At 38.0% G+C, this 26,983-nt stretch overlaps 3 protein-coding genes, 1 non-coding gene and 1 pseudogene across 5 annotated transcripts in view; 4 read left to right on the top strand and 1 right to left on the bottom strand.

Annotated features, from left to right (window-relative positions):
• The window catches only part of LOC101308855, a 34,351-nt gene extending 30,769 nt beyond the window's left edge, over positions 1 to 3,582 (top strand). The window contains exon 6 of the mRNA XM_004295921.1: positions 1,631 to 3,582. Coding sequence (XP_004295969.1) covers positions 1,631 to 3,582 — 1,952 coding nt within the window. The remainder of the gene's footprint in view (positions 1 to 1,630) is intronic.
• A 3,206-nt stretch (positions 3,583 to 6,788) lies between these two features.
• LOC101309142 lies at positions 6,789 to 21,993 on the top strand. Its single transcript, XM_004295922.1, has 5 exons — positions 6,789 to 9,015; positions 9,158 to 9,182; positions 12,175 to 13,241; positions 13,278 to 14,129; positions 20,972 to 21,993. The coding sequence occupies exons 1-5, from the start codon at positions 6,961 to 6,963 to the stop codon at positions 21,515 to 21,517; spliced, it is 4,545 nt and encodes a 1,514-aa protein (XP_004295970.1). The 5' UTR covers positions 6,789 to 6,960; the 3' UTR covers positions 21,518 to 21,993.
• On the top strand, positions 17,037 to 19,629 carry LOC101292198. The gene is made up of 6 exons (XR_184265.1): positions 17,037 to 17,062; positions 17,214 to 17,469; positions 17,737 to 17,791; positions 18,247 to 18,322; positions 18,678 to 18,735; positions 19,313 to 19,629. It is a non-coding gene; the product is annotated as an uncharacterized LOC101292198 (transcript).
• On the top strand, positions 20,924 to 22,873 carry LOC101291906 (annotated as a pseudogene). Its single transcript, XR_184264.1, has one exon. The product of XR_184264.1 is annotated as a scarecrow-like protein 14-like (transcript).
• A 1,351-nt stretch (positions 22,874 to 24,224) lies between these two features.
• On the bottom strand, positions 24,225 to 26,279 carry LOC101292387. The gene is made up of 5 exons (XM_004294597.1): positions 26,116 to 26,279; positions 25,832 to 25,938; positions 25,109 to 25,190; positions 24,930 to 25,003; positions 24,225 to 24,758 (listed from the first exon to the last, which is right to left on the bottom strand). Exons 1-5 carry the CDS (start codon positions 26,155 to 26,157, stop codon positions 24,503 to 24,505), a joined length of 561 nt encoding a protein of 186 aa, XP_004294645.1. The 5' UTR covers positions 26,158 to 26,279; the 3' UTR covers positions 24,225 to 24,502.
• Between the last annotated feature and the right edge of the window lie 704 nt (positions 26,280 to 26,983).

Consider the following 26,983-nt stretch of genomic DNA (forward strand, 5'->3'; position numbering starts at 1 on the left):
ATAAACCCCATAAGCTTATTTCCAAAAAATAAAAATAAAAAAACAACAACAACAACAGCACGCATAATTGAACCGGTTCCAATTGGTGGTCCCCACCGTGTCAGAGTTGCAAAGATCCCACACACAAAATTGATTTGTGGCAAGATAGTGAATTGCTACTCCTCTAGACTCCACATACCCGTATAATGTTGCTGCAATGTGGCAATGGAGGTTGGACACACACATGTGTGGCATTTTAGAGTAATTTTGGCATGCCCATTCCTAATTTTGCCACATATCTTGTGTGTGGTGGTTGCCCATCTTTGTCGTGGTATAAACTCACCCCGTCCCGATCAACACACTCATACGCTGGATAAGAAGAAGCTATATATGGAGGCAGTCTTTCAAAAGTTTATGGTTTTCTTCGTCGGTCTTCTACTTCTTATGATGAACAATGGTATAACTATTATCTATATCCTTCTAATGTTCGCTTAATGTATTAATCTCTATTACGTACTATGCTAGCTAGATAGACATGAACTTTTTGGGTAAATACTAATGTGTGTTTGTAATGCTGGTACAATGTTAAATGCAAAATATGGTACCCAGAGTACACTCATATGCGAAACTCGTAGCAAAAAGTTCCAAGGAATTTGTGCATTTGCCGAAGTGAGAGCTACGATAGTGGCGACTGCCGCGGTCGTAGAAGCAAATGATTCTGCATTAGTATTAGATCAATTTGTGATTCTAAGAACAATGGTGATTAGTCCGTAGATGATTAATTTTCTAAAAATTATCAAGTGATGGATATATATCGTAATAATAATGAAATAAAGGACATATTTAATTATAATCAATGTAAAGGAGGATGTCCTTGTACTCTTTCTCTCACACTGAACCAACAAATCTGTGGGGGTGTAAAAGGAGGATGATCTTATATATTATCATGTCTTGTTACATTGGAATCACTTCTACCATGGTCTGATTCACCAATCATGATTAATCTGATACTTAATTGACAAGAGCAATTTGACTGTTTTCAACTGCTTGCTGCTAAGTTTATTCTCTATCAATTATATATTATTAAGATCTTTCTTTGATATCTTGAGTGACCATCTTCAGTCTTTCCAAAAACTTGAACAGTACTGCATTGTTTTGCTCGTCTCCATATCATCTTTGGTTTATTGTTCTCTTCACTCCCATACAATAATGACAAGGATGTCCAGAAGTGATTGGCTGTTATATATCTTCTGCAATGTTTCTTGTTCCTCCTTGTTCAAGGGTATCAGTTTTACTCAAATTTTTAAGTTCAATCTTGTTCTCCTTTAGACCAAAAATGAAGAATTCTTATTCATCTCATCAGGAATAATCCATATCACTCCACTCTACACTCTACACCCTTTGCTGATTTACAAAAATCTGTGTCGGTTTGTCCCAGTTGGTCTCTATGGTCTCTACTTATTTTGTAAGTGAATCAGCTGTGACTTGTGACATAAGATTCAATTCACTGTCTTGTTTCTAGAGCTTCTTGTTCATCAGGTCTAAAATTTCTTGTTGGAGTTGAGAAAACTAAAAGTTCTGATCAGGTAACGTTAGATAGCTTCGTTATTTATGGATACCCTTCTTGAAAGATTATATGGCTCACCTTCAGTCTCTTCTAATCAAAGTCTTGCAAATGGATTCCAAGTAAACCATGTATCCACAAATCCACTTTTCCTCCCTACCAACTTTAACCATCCTAATCATCCGAGTACCTCTTTGAGCCTGGGTTCAGGAGAAGATACTTGTGACAATAATGACTGCAATAGTCCTATGCTCAAGTACATAAGTGATATTCTTCTTGAAGAAGACCTAGAGGGTAAACCTTGCATGTTGCAAAACTGTTTGGCACTCCAAGCTGCTGAAAAATCTTTCTATGATCTCCTCAATCCAAAGTATCGCCCTTCATTCAACCAATCTCCCCTTTCTATGTACCAAAGCTTTGAGAACTCAGATGAAGACTCCACACAGAGTTGTCATAGTAGTATTGGGTCTATTACTCCTGTGATTCCTAAGAAAAATCCATTTCATGTCCAATCTTCCTTTGCCGAGTCTACATCAGATACCGTTTTGGTTTCACGTTCGCTTTCTCAGATGAAAAGCCTTGGGATTCTAGGAGTGAGGGAAGCAATCAGAAAGGTGGTTTATGAGCCAGAGAATGACAGCTATAGCTCAACAAATGGATCAAAGGGAAAGAAAAATCATCAAAGGGAGGATGGTAGTAATCCATACAATGGGAGAAGCAGCAAGCAAGCAGCAGCTTCTGCTCAGGAATCTGAGCCTCAAGAAATGTTTGAAAAGGTGTTTCTCTGTCAGGGAGAGAATCATGAATCTGAGTGTTGTTCTCCTCGTGAATTTATGAAAACTGAGGAAAGTGGGAAGTTACAGCCTAGGAGACAACCAAGAGGATCAAAGAAGCAGAACAACATAGTGGATGTATGCACATTGTTAAATCAATGTGCACAAGCCGTGGCAAGCTATGACCGGCACGCTGTGAATGAACTACTCAAGCAAATAAGGGAACATTCTTGCCCCCATGGTGATGCAACCCAAAGGTTAGCTCATTACTTTGCCAATGGGTTAGAGGCACGCTTGCATGGTGCCATGACTCCATCATATTCACCTGTTGCAAGTATGCAGACATCAGCTGCAGATATCTTAAGAGCTCACCGGTTATATGTGACAGCATCCCCTTTAAAGAAGATGTCAAACTTTGTTGCCAATTCAACCATCATGGAATTGGCAAAAGATGCAACAAGTCTTCACATTATTGATTTCGGCATTTCTTATGGTTTCCAATGGCCCTGTCTTATCCAACATATCTCAGAAAGACGCGGTGGACCTCCTAAGATACATATGACAGCAATTGAGCTTCCCCAACCAGGTTTCCGGCCTACAGAAAGGGTTGAAGAGACAGGGCGTCGTCTAGCAAGGTATTGTGCAAGGTTCAATGTCCCTTTTGAGTACAATGTCATTGCTCAGAAATGGGAAACTATCCGAGTTGAGGATCTTAATATTAACATAAATGAGCTCATCGTGGTGAATTGTATGCACCGGTTAAGGCACATACCTGATGAGACCGTGATGTTGAGCAGTCCAAGAGACAGAGTACTAAACTTGATCAAGAAAATTAATCCAGACCTTTTTGTTCATGGTATTATTAATGGGACATACAGTCCACCCTTCTTTGTCACACGGTTCAAAGAGGCACTCTTTCATTTCGGTGCACTGTTTGATATGTTTGAGGCCATTATTCCTCGTGAAGATCAATGGAGGCAGATGTTCGAAAGAGAAATATACGGGAGGGACATAATGAATGTTGTAGCGTGTGAGGGACTGGAAAGAGTTGAAAGGCCAGAGACATACAGGCAATGGAATGTCAGGGCTCTCAGGGCCGGGTTCAGGCAGGTGCCATTAGACCAGCATTGCATGACGAAAGTGAAGAGCATGTCGAAGTTGACAGGTTATCATAAGGACTTTAGAATTGATGAAGAGGGCGAGTGGATGCTGCAAGGATGGAAAGGAAGAATCATTATGGCTCTATCGTTTTGGAAACCTGCTTAAAACTTCTCACTCAACAAACAACAATTACAATCTGTATCCCGGCCTCTCTGTTCATAATCTGTAGTCTTTTATTCAGGAACAAAATATGTTATGTTTTGTTGAATTATGGTTTAGTGAATTCAGTTATGTTTTACCTCTTCCTCTCTGCAATGCTTTGCTTCTGTTACTGGGAAATCGAAAACACAAAAGCAAATCAATATCCAACTTAAAGGAGCAGCCAAAAGAAACAAGTCAAATCATTGTGTGCGACACAAGAAACTTGGATGCATAATTCAAAGCAGACTAGGAAACAATCAAAATTGTAATTTGGTCTGAGAAAATATCCTCCTTGTTATCATATTCTGTAGATAACACTACTGACGACGAAAAAAGTGGATAGTCAAATAATTCATTGAGACTAGAGACTACGTACATGTGAACATATCTAATTAATAATCAAATGAAATGAATCTGGTCAATCTTATAATAAACTTCTACAAACTATGATTCACTTTGTTTTACTTTGAAATTTCTATATGGTTCACAAGTTTGACATGATTAGCATCGTTTAGATTTAGTTAGAGGCAGCCGCCCGGTACTGCACCATAAACATAATAATTTCAGGGTGTCCTTGTTTAAAGGACGATTCTTTGTTCATGATAATTAGGAAAGAAAGAAAATTGGGGAATAATCAGAACTGAAATGGAGCTGCCAGTAGTAAAACCTACACCAAGAAATAACACTCCCAAACCTTCTCTCCCACTATTTTTTTTTTTTTATAAGAAAAGAACTTACTAAATGGAGATGCCTCTAATGCAACTAAACGTTTACATAATCAAAGGAAAGAGCAAGAGCAAGAGATGTTTCTGGGGGAACTCATTCCTCCCAAAAACAGCAATTATCTAACCTATGACTGATATTTGCAAGTACACTGACCACAAAATTAGCTTCTCTCCAACATTATTACGTCTCGACGTTAAGTTCTTCAACACTACAGAGCACTGAGAGCTTCTCTCCAACATTTGTTATGTTTTCAAATCATATATATTCATGATATCCATGATTCTACTACTTCATTGACAAAATCCATTTTGTCATTAAAAAACTGAAATGATGTTTGACAATAAGACAATCAACTAGTTTTCTTTTTTGAGTTTTTTTTTTCCAGTTTGACTAGTTCTATGCAGGAACCTTTTTTTTTTAAATGGACCGGAAGCCTCCTCGAACTAGTTTTCTATAGAGTAGTGGAATCAAATTAGACATTACCATGATCTCTGATTAGAGTATAATTAATTAGCTAAGTTAATTAAGAGATGTGAAATTTACACACTTTAAATTGAAATCTACTATTTTTTTTCTTTTTGGTAACTTAAATTTTGTCTTTTAATGAATTAAATTTTATCTTTTTATGAATGTGTTAAAAAAAAAAAGTACGTGAATTTTAATTTAGGGTGTATAAATTTCTTAACGATTAATTAATCTCTCCCTGCAATATCTTTTGTCTCCCAGCTCCCCCGTTTTCCACTTCACAAAGAGATGCATGCATCTGCAGATCTTGTGGATTTGATGACAAGTCGAAGATTCTTGTTCTTTACTGTTTAGTTTAAGCATCATCACACACTCCATTATTGATTCACTACTAGTAAACAATGGCTGCGTTTGATCTCTCCAATCAAATGCAACTCTTTTTTTTTTTCCCTCCCATGATGAGTGAGGACAATGAATGAAAACTGAAAAGGGTGTTGTTTAGTGAAAGCAAAAGTATCTTTGGAATCATGTAGAGCATTGTTAATTACTAAGCAATGATCTTACTAATGACCCACTAATCCAATTATTGTAGAGGAATATTACTCGTTGCCCTAGCTTTAAGGGCACTCAATCGAACGGATCAAGGGTGCGTTTGATGCGATCTGATGAAAGTGTTCTAATTCCGATCAGTGAGAAAACATGGATCGATAACCCTACAAAACTTAACTTTGATCTTGTCTACATGTTGAAAACAATGTTGTTTTCATTTTTCAAGTTCAAAAACTTATTTGGAGCCTTAAAACTAAGGCAGCAGAAGAAAAACAAAAACAATTACGAGCAAAATATATGAATCAGATTAGGTTTCTAATTAAGCTACTAATTATATGATAGTGACCTGGTAGGCTGCTATTAAAAATGATAATCGATCAAATATCTATTTTACTTTTAGTTTATCCAAAAGTGTGATGGCATGGCATATGCTTTTATTCATCCCACCATAGCATAAAAAGGGACAGCTCCCAATCCCATTTCCCGGAAGGTGCGACAGATTCCCATACAAAGGGCACATGTTTTCTCAGTTCCTTCATCAAAATCAACATCATTCATCACTATTGTTTGTCTTTTTCATCAATATGCTTGTCTTGCGACTTGCCCCAATCCAGTTTGAAATAAACTCAATTTAACCCATAAACAGCGTTTAGATTATACTTATTGATGAGAGGAGAAGCAAAATTATCTCTTTGTAGGATAAGGTTATAGTTTGCTAGGCTCATCTTAGATGAGCAAAAATTTACAATGATATATGAATCACTTCAATAAAAATTTTGGTGTTTATATCGATGTCATTCTAGCTTGAGACTATTAATACTATAAGTTATAAGCCCCGCCTTTGATTCAAAATAATTGATAAGAGGAGAAAATTACAAACTAAAACCTCTAAAACAACCTACGTGATCAAATTAAAACAACATTAGTTTTTAACTGATGAAAAACTGACTTTTACCTAGCAGATTAATGATATTATTTTTGAAATAACAACTTTAAGTAATGTTATTAAACACTAACTGCTACTTCACTTATAAGTTAAGCAGCTTTTTATTTCAGCTTTAGGGTTTCAGTTTTTTTGTGTTTCCATTCATTGGATCATCCTTTCTGATTGGTAGTATGGTTCTTTAATTAGTTAAGCAAAACATGTAATGAGTGATCTTCAGATCCTCTAACTTGACATTGTACGAGGATTCCTCATTTCTTTCTCTCAATCAAAACCGTGCATGAGACGGTCTTATGATCGTTTTTATCACAAGAATATATCTTGATTTCCCCTCAAAAAAGAAAAAAGTAGACCTTATTCAGATAGAATAAATGCTTCCAAAATAAGCACATGTTGATTTTGGAAGCTATAATAAGGCCTTTAACTATTCCAAGTTGGTGGCTATTTTAAACGAAGTTAAAACAAGGTCCAGAATTTGAGTACCTCTCTGGGTCTATGCGTATATAAGCTTTGCATACACTTGCATCCCAGAGATTCCACATGCCTCCTGCAAGTCTCTCTTAGAACTCAATTTTAGCTTTTCATCTCCAATTGATCTCATACACTTTTGCCTCAAAAGATTCAAACTTTTCTTGAATCTAGATAGATTGCTGGCCTTAATGGATACCCTTCTGGAAGAGTTTCCAAATTCCATGAACAACTTCATGTTTGACCAAAACTCCATCCCATCCTTTCCAGATCACAATCCTCCTGATCAGTTTGAAGCCAATCATGAACTCACCAATCTCAGTTTCAGTCCCGCAAATTCATACCCTTATAGTGATTTCTCTCCTTCCTCTTCTTCGGGTTTGAGCTCCGAGGGGGTGAATTCCCCAGACGACTCCAATACCATTCTCAGATTCATCAGTGAGATGCTTATGCAAGAAGAAGACTTGGAGAACAAGCCTTGCATGCTTCAGGATTGTTTGGCTCTCCGAGCTGCTGAGAAATCCTTATATGATGTCCTGGTTCAGGAGGATCCCTCTTCAACTAGTCAGAATCTCGCTTCCACATACCAGAATGTTGGGAGTCCAGATGATGTCAGCAACCACAGCAGCAGTAGCTCTCATGCTGCCAGCAACTGGGTTGACTCGGATTTCGATTGTGTTCAAGAGGTTTTAGATACTGTGATTCCAAATCCTTTTGTTTCAAATGGCAAGGGTGGAGTTACAGATCTAGAAGGCAACTCATCATTTCCTGCAGATGCAAGGCAACTCTCTAGTGATGTGAATTTCAGTCCAGACAAGGGTGAGAGTGAGTCAAGAAATGGATCAAGGAGCAAGAAAAATCGTTACCGGGAGGATGGCGATTATGTAGATGAAGAGAGGAGCTACAAGCAGTCAGCAGTATATGCTGACGAAGCTGAGCCAGAAGAGATGTTTGATCAGGTACTACTCTGTCAGGGTGATAAATCACGTTCATCTCCACAAGTATCTGAGCTCCAAGATGGAAACGGGAAGCTGCAGCGTAATGGCAAGGCGAAAGGATCCAAGGCCAAAAAAACAGGCAAGAAAAAGCCGGATGACAATAAAGAGATGGTGGATTTACAGACACTGCTTACTCAATGTGCACAAGCTGTTGCTAGCTTTGACAAAAGGAATGCAACTGAGCAACTGAAGCTGATAAGGCAGCACTCGTCTCCCTATGGCGATGGAACTCAAAGATTAGCTCATTACATGGCTAATGGACTCGAAGAACGCTTGACTGCAGCGGTTTCATCGGTTTCATTGTACAAGCAGTCTGTTTGCTTTTCCAGAACTAACATGTCAGCTGCTGATATCTTGAAAGCCTACCAGACTTATATCACAGCATGCCCTTTTAAGAAGATGTCGAATTTCTATGCTAACCGAACGATTAGCAAGCTGGCAGAGAAGGCAACCAGGCTTCACATAATTGATTTTGGTATTCTCTATGGGTACCAATGGCCTTGCCTTATCCAAGCTCTCTCGAAAAGACCTGGCGGACCTCCCATGGTTCGCATTACTGGAATTGAGTTTCCCCAATCAGGTTTTCGACCTTCAGAAAGGCTTGAAGAGACAGGGCGCCGCCTACAGAATTACTGCAAGAGATTCAATGTCCCATTTCAGTACACTGCCATAGCAAAGAATTGGGAAACCATTCAATATGAGGATATCAAAATCGACAGAGATGAGATGACTGTAGTGAACTGCATGGACAGGTTAAAGAACTTACCAGATGATGCAGTCTTGGACAGCCCCAGAGATACAGTTTTGAAGCTGATCAGGAGAATCAACCCGGATGTATTCATACATGGAATTGTTAATGGAACCTACAATGCACCTTTCTTCGACACACGGTTCCGGGAGGCACTCTACCATTTCTCTTCCTTGTTTGATATGTATGAGGAGACTTTGCTCAGAGAAGATCAACAGAGGCTGCTCTTTGAACAAGAGATATTTGGTAGAGATCTTATAAATGTGGTAGCATGTGAAGGTTCAATGAGGCTTGAAAGGCCTGAAACATACAAGCAGTGGCAGATTAGAAATAAAAGAGCTGGGTTCAAGCAGTTGCCATTAGATCAGGAAATCTTGAAGAAAGTAAGGACTATGGTAAAGTCTGAATATCATAAAGATTTTGTTGTCGATGAAGATGGCAGGTGGGTCTTGCAGGGATGGAAAGGCCGAATAATTCAAGCTATTTCTTGCTGGAAGTCTGCTTGATAGCTAGAAAATATGTGTTTCAATGTAACAAGAAACTATCTAATGTATTGTTGTTTAGTTTTTTACTAGATGTATTGCTTAGTATATAACATTATAACTTGATGTGGTTTATTTTTTAGTTAAATAAATTTTTCAGGGCGAGTATCATGATCCTGAGTCTGGTATCCGCACGAATTTGAAAACTGAAGATGATAAAAAAGTTGCAGCATAAGAAAGACAACAGGGGAGTAGTAGTTTTGTACACTGCACAATCAATGTTCAGAACCTATAATCCTGATCTGTGAGTGAACTACCCAACCAGATAAGACATCATGCTTCCCCCCATTTTGGCACAAGCCAGAGGTCACCACATTATTTTTCTGAGGGTTAGAGATTGGAGGCGTGCTTGGCTTGCACTACAACCCCATCAGATTGGCCTCTTACTAGCATGCAGCCATCAGCTGCAGATATTATAATAGCTTACCGGGTACTAGTTAGTTTGTTACTGCATCCTATTTCGAGAACCTTCTTTACCAACCCAAATGTTAGAGAACTGGTGCAAAAACTCCATTCATTCATGAGTAGTCCGGTGGGACATAAAAGGCACTCCTTTTATCAAAGTTCGATCATACACTTTTGCAGTCATTTGCACCCTTTGATATTTTTAGTCCATTGCAAGATCAATGGAGGTTGATATTCGAAAGAGCAGTTTACATATGGTAGAGACGTACACAACAACTGTCATGGGGGGGTGTGGGGATGGAAAGAGTTGAAAGGCCTGAGATATATATACAAGTAATGGAAGGAGCATTAGGAATCTAGAGGCTGGGTTCAAGCTCCTGCCGAAATTGAATAGTATGATGGTAAACATAAGGATTTTAGACTTGCTGACTATGAGCAGTGGATGTTGCAGGGATTCAAAAGGAAGAATCCTCATGGCTCTCTCTTTACTCGTAGGATTAGGAGTTTCACAATGTCCAGTTACTAGCTACAACTTTATCATGCAGAACTATAACAACATGTTTTTGGGTTGTTCTTGAATCATTCCTTTACTGCGTTGATTGTTAACATTGACGCTGGATATGGATTTGTAATGTATTTGGCGGAAACCACTACTTGATATGAACATCATCACAAATGACACCCTTGATGATTAGGACAGAAAGATTAAAGATTTCTACATCCCTAAAAATAACGTCTATTAGTTGGGATAAACTTTGTAAATACTTTTCTATGCCTTAAGGACCTGAAGCAATTCAATCAAAATGCAAGCAACCAACTCGAATCTAAACAGGACAGAGCAATGCAGTAATGAATCAAACTTTTTTGAAGAGGAATGATAATTAATACGATCTAAATCCTACGAGATTACCTGGAATAATTCTTGTTGCTTCACTAATCACACAAGCTCCAAGTTTCCAATTTCACCTGCTAAACAGTTATATTTTGACCCATGATAATATTCATTTACAACTCATGATGACATATTCTTTGACAAGAAATTATGAAAGATGATCTATCCTAATTTAGATTCTGATTAAATCTACTTCATTCAACTTGTAGGGGAAAAGATGTATAATGAAATGCGCATATGCTTTAAAATGGCTTACCTAGAAACAATTTCTTAGATCCACTTTTGTTTGGAGAGAATCTCTTACATCCCTTTACTTTTTAACAAATTCTCTAGCTCTTGCAAACTTGTAATATCTACATCAGTTCCTCCTCTGTCATCTTCAAAGTTCTTATTGTAGTTTCCTTTTATTGTTGGGTTGGGTAAAGTCACAATAAAAAATAGATCAAAATCAAGATTTAAAATTAAGCAGCCTAAGGATAGAGGCAGTCATGCAAATGAAATCAATGTGCCACAAAAGAAACTGGGAAACACAAGTCAAGCAGACAGGCAACAATTCAAGATCTGGTCTAGGAAAACAAAAAGATTCTATTTGGTGGAAAAATCTCACTTTATCTTATCATAGAAAAGCATACAAAAAAGTTGAGAGCCAAATAATTCTTTTGTCCAGGTAAAGAACCATCCATATCCATGTCAAATGGGATGAATCTGGTCTATCATGACTGACTATTTAAATCGTGTTAATTAAACTTTTCAACACTAAAATTGAACAGATTCAATTAATACACTTTAATAAATCATAGCCTATTATGGGTGTTTAACCCTATAAAGAACAAAGATGACATAACTTTATATTACTACTCCAAGGTGTAAGGTGTTTACTGTTCATTCAATCACGGAAAATTCTATAATGTTTCAGATCATTGGTGCTCTCACCTGTGAACCGTTAAATTCAGTCAACAAGAGTATAACCAGTGAACTGTTAGATTATCAACAAGAATGGAGAGCATGAGTGCTCTAGGCCACTATAAAACATCTCTGCAATCACAATCAGACAGTAGGAGATGGCATTGGGGGTTCCGAGGTTTTAAAAGCTTCAAGAATCCATATCGTGTTATTAATCCTGGACTCCTTTTAACAATCTGCAATGTGTCACCTGCAACTCAAAAGATGACACAATCTGAGTTAATGTTCATTAATTCAAAAGAGTGACCAAGTGCAGAATAAATTATTGTGCTAAAAGTACTCAAGGACAGAATTGGCACCAAGTAAGTTGAGTTATGATGAGGTAGCTTCATATAGTATGTTTATACCTGATATGAAATTATTCAGTTAGACAGAACATGTGCTTAAAAACATATATTTTCACAGTAAGTTACTAATATGTATCAAACAAATAGCATTTGGAGATGAAAGATTCGAACAAGCAAACAAGCAAGCTTTCAACAATTTGGAAAAAGAATATGATCCTCTGTATTCAGATGTGATGTCATAAGCATTATTCCTTCCATATTATAATTCTATACAGAAAAAATAAAATAATTCCATATTATAAAAAAGAGGGGATAGAAAAGGGACATACTAGTTTAGTGATTTGGATCACTAAAATCCAATGCTATTGGTGTTTCTAGGCTTTGTATCCTCTACTCTATTCTAAGTTGGCGGCCACACCATTGAATACCTCCTAGCTTTCTTCAATTTAAAAGAAGCATATACACTTCCCTAGTCCCTACTCACTTCACTCGCTTACACCTTTATGGATGAATTTCCAAGTTCCTTCAATAATTTCATGTCTAACCAGAACTCAATACCAACATTTTCAGTTCAGAATACCCTTGTTACTGAATCTGAATCTGATCAACACAATCATGAACTCAGTGATCCCAGTTTCTTTCCATCCAATCCAAACCCTCCTCCTCATGACTCATCTTCATCTTTGGATTTGAGCTCTGAGGGGGAGTATTACTCTCCCTCCAGTGCTACTCTCCAATACATAAGTCAGATGCTTATGGAGGAAGAATTGGAGAACACACCCTGCATGCTTCAGGACTGTCTGGCCCTCCAAGCGGCTGAGAAATCCTTGCATGATGTCCTAATCCATCAATATCCTTCTTCGACTACTAACCTCCTTGCTTCTTCCATTCACCAAACTGCTGAGATATCTGAAGATCTCATCAACCACAGCAGTAATAGCTCCACTGCTGCTAGGGAGTGGAATGATGGTTCAGGTTGGATTTCTTTTCAAAATGTATTAGAATCCCATCCTTTGGAAAATAATACCCTTTTGGTTCCAAATCCTTTCTCCTCAAATGGAAAGGGTGGAATCTTAGATCTTGAAAGGGGCTCATCATTTCTCAAACAACCAAGGGAGGTGACTGAGGATGGGAATGACTCAACCAACAGATCAAGGAGCAAGAAAGATCGTCAGCGGGAGGATAGCAGTTATCAAGAAGAAGGGAGGAGCAACAAGCAGACAGCATTTTACGCAGCTGAGACTGAGCCACCAGAGATGTTAGATAAGGTACTGCTGTGTCAATATACAATCTCATGTTCTTCTCTTCAGGAATCTGATCAGCTTAAAAGGGCAAGTGGACATAGAGGATTCAAAGGCAAAAGAACAGGAAAAAAAATGGTGGATGACAACAGAGCAGTAGTGGATTTTCAGATACTTCTAACTCAATGTGCAAAAGCTGTTATAAGCTATGACATAAGCACTGCAAATGAAAAACTGAAGCTGATAAGGCAGCACTCATCTCCCCATGGTGATGGAACACAGCGATTAGCTCATTACTTAGCCAATGGCCTCGAAGAACGCTTGAATGCAGCGGTCCCCTTGTACAACCCCCATTGCCTTTTCAGTTGTAAGATGTCAGCGGCTGATATCTTAAAAGCTTACCAGACTTATATGAAAGCATGCCCTTTCAAGCTGATGTCAAATATATATGCTAACAATACTATTCTCAAGCTAGCAGAGAACGTAACGAGGCTACACATAATCGATTTTGGTATTCTCTATGGCTACCAATGGCCTTGCCTCATCCAACTGCTTGCAAGAAAACCCTCCGGACCTCCCATGCTTCACATTACTGGTATTGAATTTCCCCAATCAGGACTTCAACCTTCAGGGAGGCTTGAAGAGACAGGGAACCGCCTAGCTAAATACTGCAAGAGATTCAATGTCCCATTTAAGTACAATTTCATAGCACAGAGTTGGGAAACCATTCAATATGAAGATATCAAGCTTGACAGAGATGAGTTGACTGTAGTTAACTGCTTGTACAGGTTGAAGAACTTGCCTGATGAAACAGAAATCAACAGTCCAAGGGATACAGTTTTGAAGCTTATTAGGAGAATCAACCCAGAAATGTTCATCCATGGAGTGGTTAATGGAACCTACAATGCACCCTTCTTTGATATACGGTTCCGAGAGACACTCTACCATTTCTCTTCTTTGTTTGATATGTTTGAGGAGACTTTGCCCAGAGAAGATCAACAGAGACTGCTCTATGAACAAGAGGTATTTGGTAGAGATATTATCAATGTGATAGCATGTGAGGGCTCCAGGAGGCTTGAAAAGCCTGAAACATACAAGCAGTGGCAGATAAGAAACACTAGAGCTGGGTTTAAGCAGTTACCACTAAACCAGGAAATGCTGATGAAAGTTAAGAATATTGTAAGGTTAGGTTACCATGAGGACTTTGTTGCGAACGAAGATGGGAGGTGGCTCTTGCAGGGATGGAAAGGCCGAATATTACATGCTATTTCTTGCTGGAAATCTGCTTGATTTTTAGTATTATGTTTTTAACAATAACCATCAATGCACTGGCTGGTATATTTGTTGATGTGGTCAGTGTCCATAGCTTAGATTATAAGTTGATGTGATTTGTTTCAATTTCTTAACTACCTAAGTGAGAATCATAAGCCTTTAGTCTTGAATAGATATATCATTCCTAGATTTTCTAGGACTATATTAAAAGATAAGCTCACCTAGGAGAGTCCAAAAGGAAACAAATGTGCTTTAATAGGAAATCGAAAGAGTCTAAAACAGAGAGGTTCACAAGAACAAAATCATGAGGAAAATAGTACATTTGTACAATCAATTTGTACAACCTATAACCACCGATCTGTTAGTTAACTATTTAAACCAAATTAGCCCTTCCCCCCATGTTGATACAACCCAGATGTTAGCTTATTGTTTTTCTGAGTCTTATGCAGACATCAGCTGAAAATACTGTAAGAGTTACAAAGTGTTTGTTACTGCATCCCCTTTCAAGAGCATGTCAAGCTTCTTTGCCAACACAAGTAACATGTTGGTTGTTAAAATTTGTTTGTTCTGACTAAGTTGATTGTTCATCTTTATTCAAATTGAATCTGGAACACATCAATCAAATCTAGATTAAACCATCCCCTTAAATACTTTAGTATTTCTTGAAGACCCTATAAGGTCCTGAAGCACATCAATCAAAATGCAAGCAAACGCGCTATGATTACAGAAAGCAAAAGCAAATGGCAGTAAAGATTCAAACTTCTACAAGAGTGATCAAAATTAGGTTACCTGGGATTTTGGGTATCCTCCAAGTTTTCATTTTGAGCTGCTCCACCAGTCTACCTCATCAAATCGGATGATACTAAATTCCCAGAATCCAAGCACTCGCTTTCATTAGTTTTGTGGTTTCATCGAAGCCCTGGCCCCTGGATTTACTTTATTTTGGCTGCGAAGCCCAGTGGCGGGAGCTGCTACTTGGGTTTAATTGTTTTTGCCCTCTATTTTTCTTGAATTGGTAAAAGTAGAACTCGTTAAACAATCGGAAAAGAAGAAACGGCCGGTGTCATTTGGTCTAATGATATAGTTTCTTAACTGTGAGTGAGAGAGATTATGAGTTTGACTCACGATAGATAGATTGTAGCATTGAGTCGTTATATCGATTGAGATTAAACATTTCCTAATTAGTTTCCCGACGTTCCTAAACACCTCGTTGGGAAACTAGTGGGAAATTTACTTTCCCATGTATATAGGAAAGACGAAGGAACTAATTTCCTTTCCATCAACCAAACGAGGCCTTAGTGCTCCGTAACAGGAGATCATGTTAAAAGGTTTCATCCGTCTAACCATAATGTATTGATCGAGATTCAATGTCGGAATTCGAACTTGGCTATAGGACTATATGTTGCATCTAGACTCTTACCAACTCGATCAACAATGATGACTTGTCACTTGTAAAACATAGATCTTTCCATTTCGTTTTCTTTTTTCATTTTTCTTTTTCACTAGAGTATGGCTCAAAATCAACGATTTTGTTTACTCTAGACGACTCTCAAATCTCAAAATTGGTCGAATCAAATAGGATTAAATTTAATGTGTTACTCTGAACTATGGGTCACTCATCAGTTGTGTCTCTCAACTTTTTTTTTAATCACGTGTACCCTTGAACTCTCAAAATCCATCAAGCTGGGATAAAAATTCAAATTTCCTCTAAACATGACGTCAGTGAATAACCCACTTTTCAGCTTCTAAGGACATAAGTTGTACCCATTTTTCATTTTTTTCTTTACTAACTTTCTTTTTTCTTTTTCTTCCCCCTTCTCTGGCAACCCATTTTCACGTCCATCTCTCTCTTTCTCTCTCTCAACACAAGTCTCTCCCTCCCCCAACTCTCCCTCTCCGCCTTCGCCTTTGGCGATCCTAATCTCTCCATCACTCAACCTCTCTCCTCTCTAAATTCCTCTTCACAAACCCCAACTTTTTGTGATCCCAAACCCTGCGACCCCAATTTTGTGAGTACTCAAGCACCTCCTTTGCGACGGCAATAAGGAGACATCGCCACACTCAAATCATGATTGGCGGCGTACACTAGGTTGGCTATGGAATGGGTGATTGGGGATTTTGAGTTTGAGGGTGGCGGTGGTGGTTGTAATGTGTGAGAGAGTGGGTGTGATCGAGATTGGCGAACATGGCGGGACTTGAAGTAGAGCTTGGAGGCTTGAAGGGGTGGGCATGGGCGGAGGATGAGAGGAAGAGATGGACGACATGTATTGGGGAAATAGGGTGAGACAGTGTAGAAGAAAAAGAAAAAAAATATTGTGATAACACGTAATTTGGATCTTTTGTTAAACTAATAATTAAAAATTAGAAATGACGTTATTACTGGAGCAAAATTTGAAAATATACTTTGTTGTGATGAATTTTCAAAGTTGAAGAGTACACATGATTAAAAAAAAAATTAAATGACACAACTGATAAGTGACCTAAAATTCAAGATAGTACAATAAATTTAATCTAATCAAATATTTTACAAGTCCATTCTCTCTAGAATAACTAATACTGGATTACTAATAACAATCGACTTTCCCATCCATAGTCATTTGCCACTTCTCCAGGTGTTGTAGGATGCATAGGGTCCAAGGGGTTAGAAAAATTGAGATTTGAAATTGAGCTACGTATTTATTGATGCAAATGCTTTGTGTGCCACAAGAAACTGGAAGACAAGTCAAGGCAGACTGGCAAACATTCAAGATCTTGTTATTGGGAATTCAAAGGATTACATCTCAAAGAAATATATATTGTAAAGTTGAGTAAACAAGAACCATATTCCTATAGATTGAGGCAGAATTGTCTGATGAAGATGTGTCTAGACTATAGAGCAAGAGATTGGAGTCTGCAAATTGGCCACCTCTCCTACCTGAGCAAATAAGAAGAGAAGACAAGAGGAAGTGTGGAACCATTTATTTACCATATATCTATTTGTTATCACTGTTTATCTACAGTAAAAAACTGTTTATCTACAGTAAAAAACTGTTTTGCCAGCCTCACTTCTAACAGCTTTGGGCCTCTATGTTGGGCCTATTTGTTTTTTGTCGGTAGAGCCCTAATCTCCCACCTAATGGCCTCCGCCAACGAGCAGCGATCCCAGGCCGAGCTCCTCTTCAACCTCTACAAGCAGACCGATCCTGACTCGCTCTCACTCAAACCCGCGACGACACCTATCTCTGGCCGCGTCTCTCTCCGAACACTCAGTCCACTGTCAAGATCTCTCTCTGTCTCTCGCTTCATAAATCGGAGTTGTGCAGTCAGTAACCAAATCCAAATTCTTTCCAGATTTGGTCTCCAAGAATTTCAGGTTAGAAACTAGCAGATTTGGTCCCAATTTTTATAGATCTGTATGTATCGTCAATCTTTCTTCATGTGCTTGCCCTTTTTAGTTTGTTCTCTCCAGAACACCAAATTCCTCCTTCTTTATTTTTTTTATTTTTTATTTTTTGAATTGGATGATTGTATTTATAGATACAGGCAATTAGTTTACATATTTTCGTGGATTCCTGACTTTGATTGTTCTTCTATGTTTTGTTCTTTTCTTTTTTTGATCGATTTCTTTTGATGCCTTCAGGTTCTGTGATTGATTGCTTTTCGTAGTAAGGAGAGTTCTATCAAGGCCAAGAAAGGTACTGCTTCTTCTTGCCCTGAGTTATATGAAAACAAATGATTTGTGCATTGTTCTCTGAAAGCAAATTGAAAATAAGGGAACCAGTAAGGACACAAGTAGTTTAATGAAAATTGTGTAGTCTGTTGCAAATAGACTTTGATGTTGTTGTATCTATTTGTGTGTAATTTAGGATCGTCATTGTAATTTTGAAATTGAAGCAACTGTGAGGGAAATAGACCTTAATTGTTCCGAAAAGAGGCTTCGTTCAAGGATATCAAAGGCCAATTAGTTTTTGCATTTTGCTAACAGTGTTGTGGTTAGTCAGGTATCTTTGTACGATAGAGAATAGAGCTATGCTACCCTGATATGCAATTGTGTGATGAGTAATAGTGTCTGGTGCCAGTTTGAAATGTTTACTTGCATGATAAGTTCTATCATCTAGTACTTATGTTTATGACTTTTACTAATTTTCAGGCACAAGACGAGACTACATATTGGCCAATTAGTGAAGGATACTTCAGAGAAACGAGATCACCATACTGAAGTTAATGTAAGTCTCTCTCTCGCTCTATATATACTGTATATGTGTATATGTATTACATATAGTTCTTGCTCTCCATAAACTAAACGCATGTCTTTTCGAAAAGAGATCATCATTCATAACTTCACTCACATGTCGTTTTCTTTTTATGCAATAAAATATGGTGAAGTTTTTGGCTTTTTATAGACCTAAACTAGCATTTTCAACCAGCCACCTACTGTTTGATTTACTTATGTGTATGGTTTAGCATCATCAATACTCAATGTCAGAAGTTTTAGAACTGTTTGTTCTAATAGACTTTGATGTTGTTGTATCTGTTTGTTCTTTTCAGTAAATTTTTCTGATCAGTTTCCCTCTTTTGCAGCTTCTATTCAGTTGGTTCACTAAAAGAGTGTTGGAAATACAAAGCTGTTAATATACAGGTAATTGAAACATTCTATTCTATTACAATCTTGCTTCATTGCATATGCATAGATGCTTATAATTACCTGCGCTCAATTGTGTTCATCAACTAAGTGCACAGCTTTTTATGTAAAGATTTTACTTGCTTTGTGTTTGCACTAGACAATATATATCATAAACATTGATGTTAGAAGAAATTCCCAGCATTTAGCTTTTTATTGAATTTTAAAGGGTATAATCTTAATAAAATTTTAATCACCTTCAACCATTAACATTTCGACTCTACTTCTTTACCATTTACATTATGTAAGTAAGGACACAAGTAGTTTAATGAAAATTGTGTAGTCTGTTGCTAATAGATTTTGATATGTAGTCTTTGTTCTTTTTAGTAAATTTTTCTGGTCAGTTTCCTCTTTTGCAGCTTCTATTCATATGATCATAATCAGACCTAATGTCTTGCTCCTGTTTTCATATCGTATGAGATTACTTTCTATCTGAAGTTGACATGTCCACTACCCTCCATGTTTTGATCATGTTCTTTATGTCTGTTGTTTTTTATTGAAACAAACATCTCATAGTTACTTTCTTAATTTGCAGATATCAACACCAGATATTGTTGAATGCTTCTTTAACAGTAGCCTTGGCACGTACTAAATGATTAACAAGCTCAAGTATATTTTTAGTTCCTTGAATTGGAGCTATCACAAGAAGAAATATGCCAAAGTCCCGCTGCAACGCGCGGGCATCTTTCTAATAATTAGCTAGTCAAATAATGGGATGAATCTAGTTCATAATGACCAACAACTCGGCCATTCTTCAACTTTTCAACACTACTCGCCAAACTTTATATTTCATGACTTCATGAGCATTATAGTTATTCGGTAAATTACGAAGTTGCAAAACTTTACCTTAGTAATCAGAGTCATCTAGTATTCACGACGCTTCTACAATGCTTTAAAGCATCAATACTTATCACTTATGAACCGTTAAATTAAGTCCACCGGTGTGCCAATAAGACATGTCCATTGGAGGTTTCGAGTTTCCAAAAGCTTCAAGAATCTACATCTATTTCTTGATATTGATGTCCTAAAATTCTTTGAACACGCTACGATTTGTCACCTACAATGGCTGAGTTGAGTAAGTTGATTTTGTGACGAATTAACTTGGTCAAGCTTTCGTTTTTCAAAAGATTTAACAATTTGTAGCCGGTTGCAGCATTTCAGTTGACTGTTAAACCCAACATGGAAATGTCACGAACTCACAACACAGACATCGTTCTGCTGAGATGAACAAGCTCAGGCTCCCAGATACTGAATGTGGCTTCCAAAGAGAAGAAAATACCAAGCCAATTGTTCCTTATTGTTTAAGAAGGCAAGCACTGCATTATCGATTCGTTCTAGTAATTAAACAATGTAGGCAACGGATTTTCTCCAATCAGATTGAATGTTTAATTTCCTTCAGTGACGAGTGATGAGTGAAGCTGAAGCAATAGGAGCTGGAATAACACTACACAATAGAACCAATTCTTTATAGTTATACCGACCAAAATAAAACAATCCAAATTTTTGTATATTTCATGTTGCTCAGGCACTTTTGGGTAGGAAATACTAGAATGAGCACCAAGTGGGTTATGAGGTAGCTTCATGATCATACCTGCTATGGGAAACTTTATCATTTACACAAAATTTGTGTTGATTTTGTTGAAAATTGTATCTGTCACACAGTGATAATATGTAGCAAATTAACTTGGACGTAGATTTTAGTGATCTGTGACTTGTTGGTTACCTCAATAAACTTTTATCGTAGATTTCGGACTTCAAATCTTAGGAGATAGGTGGTATGAAGATAAAATGGAATTTACTTGGAATCCTATAAAAAGAAAAAAACAGAAATTAGAAGATTCGAACAAGCAGACCTAATGAGTAATGCCAAGTTGCCAAGATGCAAGTATTAGAAAAAGAAATTATCAAGCTAATAGCATTGTTTACTGATAAAAGAACATGATTCACTGTATTCAAATTTGATGTCATATACATTGTTCATTCCACAATATTATAAGGTGGTGGCTATTCTTAAAACCATCACGTTGCTATCTTCATTCTTGAAGGAGCATTCACATTTCCCTACTGAATTGACTCGCTGAGACTTTAAGCCCTGCAAGGCTGCAAGTCTTTCATTTCTAACTTAAAACCATTCACATTTCCCTACTGAATTGAAACCCTGCAAGTTCTTCATTTCTGATCTGAGTCTTGGAAGTTTCCAAGTGCCAAGAAGAACTTTGTATTTGGCAGAAACACAATGCCAACATCTACAGATCAGAATGACATTTTTACTGAGTTTGATCAACAGAATCATGAATTCACTGATCCCACTTCCTTTCTGTCCAATCCAAACCCTCCTCCTTGTGATGATTATTCATGCCGGTCTTTCGGTGTCAGTGTGACCTCAGAGGCCTCCAGAGCTACTCTCCAACATATAAGAGAGATGCTTATGGAGGAAGAGCTGGAGAACAGACCCTGCATGCTTCAGGACTTTTTGGCCCTCCAAGCTGCTGAGAAATCCTTGGAAGATGTCCTAATTCAGCAGTATTCTCCTCCGACGAATCCCCTTCTTGCTTCTTCTATTGAGCCAAGTGCTGAAAACTCTTATGATTTCATTAACCACAGCAGTAATAGCTCCAGTGCTGCTAGGAGCTGGGATGATGGCTCAGGTTGGATTTCCTTTCAAAAAGATCATAATGACTCAACAAAAGGATCAAGGAGCAAAAAAGATCGTCACAGCTGGGAGAATGGCGTTATCTAGAAGAAGGGAGGATCAATAAGCAGTCGGCAGTGTACGCTGATGGATATGAACCACCAGATATGTTGGATAAGGTACTGCTCTTTCATTATCAAAACCCAAACTCTGAATCATGTTCTTCTCTTCAGCTTAAAGGGGGAAAGGGAGGATCCAATGGCAAAAGAACAGTTAGGAAGAAAAAGGATGACAACAGAGAGGTAGTGGATTTTCAGTCACTGCTAACTCAATGTGCAAAGTCTGTTGCAAGCTATGACAGAAGGACTGCCAATGAACTACTCAAACAGATAAGGCAGCACTCATCTCCCTACGGTGATGGAAACCAAAGAGTAGCTTATTACTTAGCCAACGGCCTTGAAGAACGTTTGGCAGCTGCGGTTCCTTCGTTCAATCCTCTTTGCCTTGATAAGATGTCAGCTGCTGTTGTCTTAAAAGCTTACCAGACATATATCAAAGCATGCCCCTTCAAGTTGATGTCAAACATCTATACTAACAAAACTATCTTCAATCTAGCAGAGAAAGCAACCAGGCTTCATATAATTGATTTTGGAATTCTTTATGGCTACCAATGGCCTGGCCTCATCCAAAGTCTTGCAGAAAGACCCTCAGGACCTCCGATGCTTCGCATTACTGGTATTGAATTTCCCCAATCAGGATTTCGACCTTCAGAGAGTCTTGAAGAAACTGGGCACCGCCTAGCGAAATACTGCAAGAGATTCAACGTCCCATTTGAGTACAACTTCATAGCGCAGGATTGGGAAACAATTCGACATCAAGACATCAAACTTGACAGAGATGAGTTGACAGTAGTGAACTGCTTGTGCAGGTTAAGGAACTTACCTGAAGAAACAGAGATGAATAGTCCAAGGGATAAAGTCTTGAAGCTGATCAGGAGAATCAACCCACATGTTTATATACATGGACTGGTTAATGGTTAACTATAATACACCCTTCTTCACCATACGGTTCCAGGAAGCACTCTACCATTTCTCTTCCATGTTTGATATCTTTGACGAGACTTTGCCCAGAGAAGATCAACAGAGGCTGCTCTACGAACAAGAGATATTATCAATGTGATAGCATGTGAGGGTTCCAGGAGGCTTGAAAGGCCTGAAACATACAAGCAGTGGCAGATTAGAAACACCAGAGCTGGGTTCAAGCAGTTACCATCGAACCAGGAGATCCTCACGGAAGTTAAGAATATGGTCAAGTTAGAATACCATGAGGACTTTATTGTCGAGGAAGATGGCAAGTGGATCGTGCAGGGATGGAAAGGCCGAATACTCCATGCTTTTTCATGCTGGAAACTTGCTTCATAGGTTCAGAAGGCACTGCTCCTAGTCTAACAAGGATTTCCAATTGTTGCTATCCAACTATATTGTTCGAGTTCATCAACTGATTCAATTCATGTTCTGTTACTAATAATTGTCCATGCCATTATCGGTTTCAGACAACTGAACTACTAGTTTGTCAGACATTAGAATCACTCCTTAGGTAATTCAACAACCAACACTACTAAGAATATTCCTTCTAGCCGTTCTTAGGACATGTTTTGGGGATAATTTTTATGATTTCAAGGCTGTGTTACCTATACAAGGAGTCCTTCAAATGATTCAGATATCCTAATTAAGAGACATTGAATTGCTCAAATTAGAACAAAGCAATCGATATGCAACACTCACTTCAAATCCAGTAAGTCACCTTCTCCCTCAAGTACACAATTAAAGAACATACTCCATGCTACAACTCACAAATCACGATCCATAAAGCCATAACCTAGATAACAGATGTTAAAGATGTCATGATTGTCATCCATCTGATCTGTAATATCCCAAATGCTAAACTCACCTCATGAATACTTCAGTGGTTTCCTGCCTAGCTAACATACTGTCACGTGAGCCCCAGTACTACTGGAAGCTTTCGTATTTTGCATTTTGTCAGGTTGCTTCCACCCAATCGTAACATATATAGCATTTACTGAGAACACATTAGGGTGATTCACCTTAATCTTGCTTATGTCCACCAAGAACAGAAAATCAACAGAAGATAGACAATTGCACAAATGCAAGAATACGATACATGCATGATGCACAAACCAATGCAACATCCCAGAATAACCTATACGGTTATACAGATAACCTTGGAGGGTTGCATCGATGAAAAAGTACATGGTTAGAACTCTCAGCTGCAACATTACACATGATGCACTAACCAGATCATAGCTCACATTATGCCTCATAAAACATCAAAGGTACTACCGTTTTCATCAGTGATATGAAAAGTATTATACCTTAGGAGAAATCCAAACCGCTAAAATCATCAAAGATGGGTTCATAGGACTAAAGCACAAAGGACCTATCAAGCTAAATTAATAACTTGGAACTTCATGTCAAATATAGGTCATATACCACATTGCAAAGTATTTAGTTTGTGCCCTTTTACTTGATAAAGAACTGGAAGTTGGCAGGTTTGAACTCATAAGTCATAAGTCCAGAATAAACACCAAATGTACAATCTATAGTTAGATGGTTATGCAGACAAACAAATGGAATTTTCCTTGAGCACTAAAGAGTAACTACGGAAACAAATTAAGACATGCATCAGTGACAAATAAACATATATCCTTCCCACATCTGAATTAGTATTGCATCAGTAGCTGGAAATATAATGGTACCCAAACTCCAGCAACTTTGTAAATTTATGAAGAAAAAATATTCCACAGCATGAATTACTATCACAGCTGGAAACCTATATTCCAGTTAAAAATAAATAAACAAGCATAAGGAAGTTCAAGAGAAATAAATTCAAATTCTGCTCAGAGCTTGAACTTTCACCTTGTTAAAAACTCTGACCCGGCCACTAATTCAGCTCCATAAGTTACCAAAGTCGAATGTATTCTGATACTGAGCTTTCGTAATTTGACAACAAGATTACCAATACAAATGACAAAATCTAAAAGCAATTTAAAGAAGTCTAAGTGCAATCACCTAGTTATGGTCTACCTCTTTTGGTTTGACTCTTTGTCGGCCTAAGAATGTTGTAGTCCAGCTTTCCACCCTTTGGTTTCTTGAAAGAGCCTTTACTTCTATTTGGTGATGACTGACCTTGATCATTTTTGGGCGATTTATTCGGATACTGTGTTTCAGACACTACTTCGGACTGTTTTCTTTTATGGTCTCCATTAGGCTCACAGTTTGAGTTGTCAATATTTGAGCACTCTGCTTCATCCATAGAGGACCCATTTTCTCTGTGAAAATGCAAATAAAAGGAAGACGGTAGGAATGCAGAAGCCAATGTTTGGAACAAATTTGCCACTCAGGTTTCCTTAACCCAATGGACCAAAAAAATCTCACATATAGAGACATGGGTCTCCTAAAAACCGAAAATGTAAGGTAGACTAGAATTTCGAATCACGAACCTATTTGACACTCTTTCACTTTGGATGCCAGAAGAAGATGCAGAGGCTGCTGGCTCACCAGGGTTATTCAGTTTCTAACATGAGAACACTTTTGTGTTAAGTAAAAAAGAAAGCCAAGTAAGAAGCACCAAGAGATTAACAGGGATGTAAATATTTGGACCTATGAAGCTTCCACTTACATCAATTAATGGATTAAAACCCTTAAATGACATTCGCCCTTTAATTGCTCCCGGATTGGGGTCACCTTCCATTACGACCACACTGCATGCAGCAACGCGACCGATCACATGAATCCAGGAAAAATTACAACAAAAGATTAACTAATGAGTACCTATAACAGGTAGTATCCTAGAGAAATATAAACAAGAGTTTCGCACTAGCAACTCCAGATTTAGCCCGTTCTGTCTAAATTTGGCCCGTTGTCTTTTATATTCAAGGTGTATGGTCTTAGAGTTTCTGAATCATCTTTGGGTTCAATGTAAGGAGTTATCATAATTATTAAGACATCTACTTTGAGTCGTCAATGCCTTCGTAAGTTGTAACAGCATAACTAACAGCTTCACATAAAATTTAACCATAAGAAAGCAAATTAAAATAGAATTGCCCTTCCCCACACCACTTATAGCTAGGGTCTGCATACTAATTCTCCTACGATATAACTGATCACTATCAGCCAATACTACATCACCTCCAACTTCAAACTTTCCGGCACTACACCTTGAATACCTCCAGCAAAAAGAAAGAAGCAAGTACTGAAAAATCGAAATTTATGGTATTGCTGAACATGCAAATATGGAGGTGGAAAAATTACTATAATGAACTAATAATTCACAGTGAACTAAAGAGTGATAAAAACAGCTCAAATAAGTTACTTTAAGAAACAAAACAGAAAGAAAAATTACCACTTTCTTAGTTGGGTAGCAGCAGAGCCAAAACCACTATCAGATTTGACTACTACTTCTTCTTCTTTCTTCACCTTCTCCTCTCTCTGAGTTGCCCTTTGCATAAACTATGTAACAAAAAAAAACATACAAGTTCAATGGTGTGCATCAGAAATTCAAGACACACCCAGACGAATTCAAGCAAGACCCAAATCAAATTTCAAATAGAAAAACTAAAACTGGGCATCGATTCAAAACAAATCACAACATAAAAGAAAGGAGCTTTTGTTGTTTGATTTTGGTACCTTTAAGTTCTTCAAAGTGCTGGAAAGCTCCCGCTTCGCCATTGTAGCTTCTGGATTTTTCCTCAGAAACCCAATCGAATACTAAAGGTGGCGACTTTAAAGCTCAACACTTGTCTCCGGCGGCTCTGGGTCGCCGTGAAACCAAGACTCCCAGGCTTGGTAGCAAGACAAACAGAAACAAAGAAAACAAGGGTTTTGATTTGAGGACGCGGATGATAATTAGCCTGGTAGAAAGACAAATTTGTCCCTCATTAGTTGATGGGCTATGTATTGGCCCAAGAAAAGAATTGACATCCTCTCTGTTTTTTTTTAGAAGAAAAGTATTGGCATCCTAGAGGTGGCAAACGGGCTGTTAAGCACGGGCACGGCATGAGCACGGCACGTTTAAAAGCAGCCCGGCACGGTCCAAGCCCGTTAACGGCCCGACACGGCCCAAACCCGTTATTTTAATGGGTTGGGCTGGGCTTAGAATAATGAGCCCATGGGCCCAGCCCATCCCGAGCCCGTTATAGGCCCGGCCCGGCCAGACCCAAGCACGATAATATGAGGCCCACGGCCCGGCCCGCTATAAAATATAATTTTATATATGAAGATAACATATTTATAAATAATAAACTTAATTTTGAGAGTGAACAATATACTTATATACTAATAATTATTTATTTGAGTATGAATTTGTATTCCCTTAGACTCATAAGAAGTTTTTGCCTAAAAATTTATTAATTGTAAGCATTTATCACTTATTTTTTTAGTTTGTTAACAAAGAAAAAAATGATCGATAGAATTAATTTTGGTTTGTAATCGTATCATGTATAATTAAAAGTTGAGATTGTAAGAGTAGAAGCGGTGGTATATGACATTCATCTGG

The sequence above is a fragment of the Fragaria vesca genome, linkage group LG3, assembly GCF_000184155.1.
Source record: "Fragaria vesca subsp. vesca linkage group LG3, FraVesHawaii_1.0, whole genome shotgun sequence".
Taxonomy (NCBI): domain Eukaryota; kingdom Viridiplantae; phylum Streptophyta; class Magnoliopsida; order Rosales; family Rosaceae; genus Fragaria; species Fragaria vesca.

Bases quoted from the DNA above. Each gene is read 5' to 3' on its own strand.
- LOC101309142 (XM_004295922.1), top strand. From the start codon at position 6,961: ATGGATACCCTTCTGGAAGAGTTTCCAAATTCCATGAACAACTTCATG. The intron at 9,183-12,174 runs GTATCCGCACGA...CAACATTTTCAG, and splicing joins GTATCATGATCCTGAGTCTG to TTCAGAATACCCTTGTTACT. The intron at 13,242-13,277 runs GCTTACCAGACT...TGCCCTTTCAAG, and splicing joins CAGCGGCTGATATCTTAAAA to CTGATGTCAAATATATATGC.
- LOC101292387 (XM_004294597.1), bottom strand. From the start codon at position 26,157: ATGGCGAAGCGGGAGCTTTCCAGCACTTTGAAGAACTTAAAG. The intron at 25,939-26,115 runs GTACCAAAATCA...TTTGTTACATAG, and splicing joins GCACTTTGAAGAACTTAAAG to TTTATGCAAAGGGCAACTCA. The intron at 25,004-25,108 runs GTAAGTGGAAGC...TTCTCATGTTAG, and splicing joins GTTTTAATCCATTAATTGAT to AAACTGAATAACCCTGGTGA.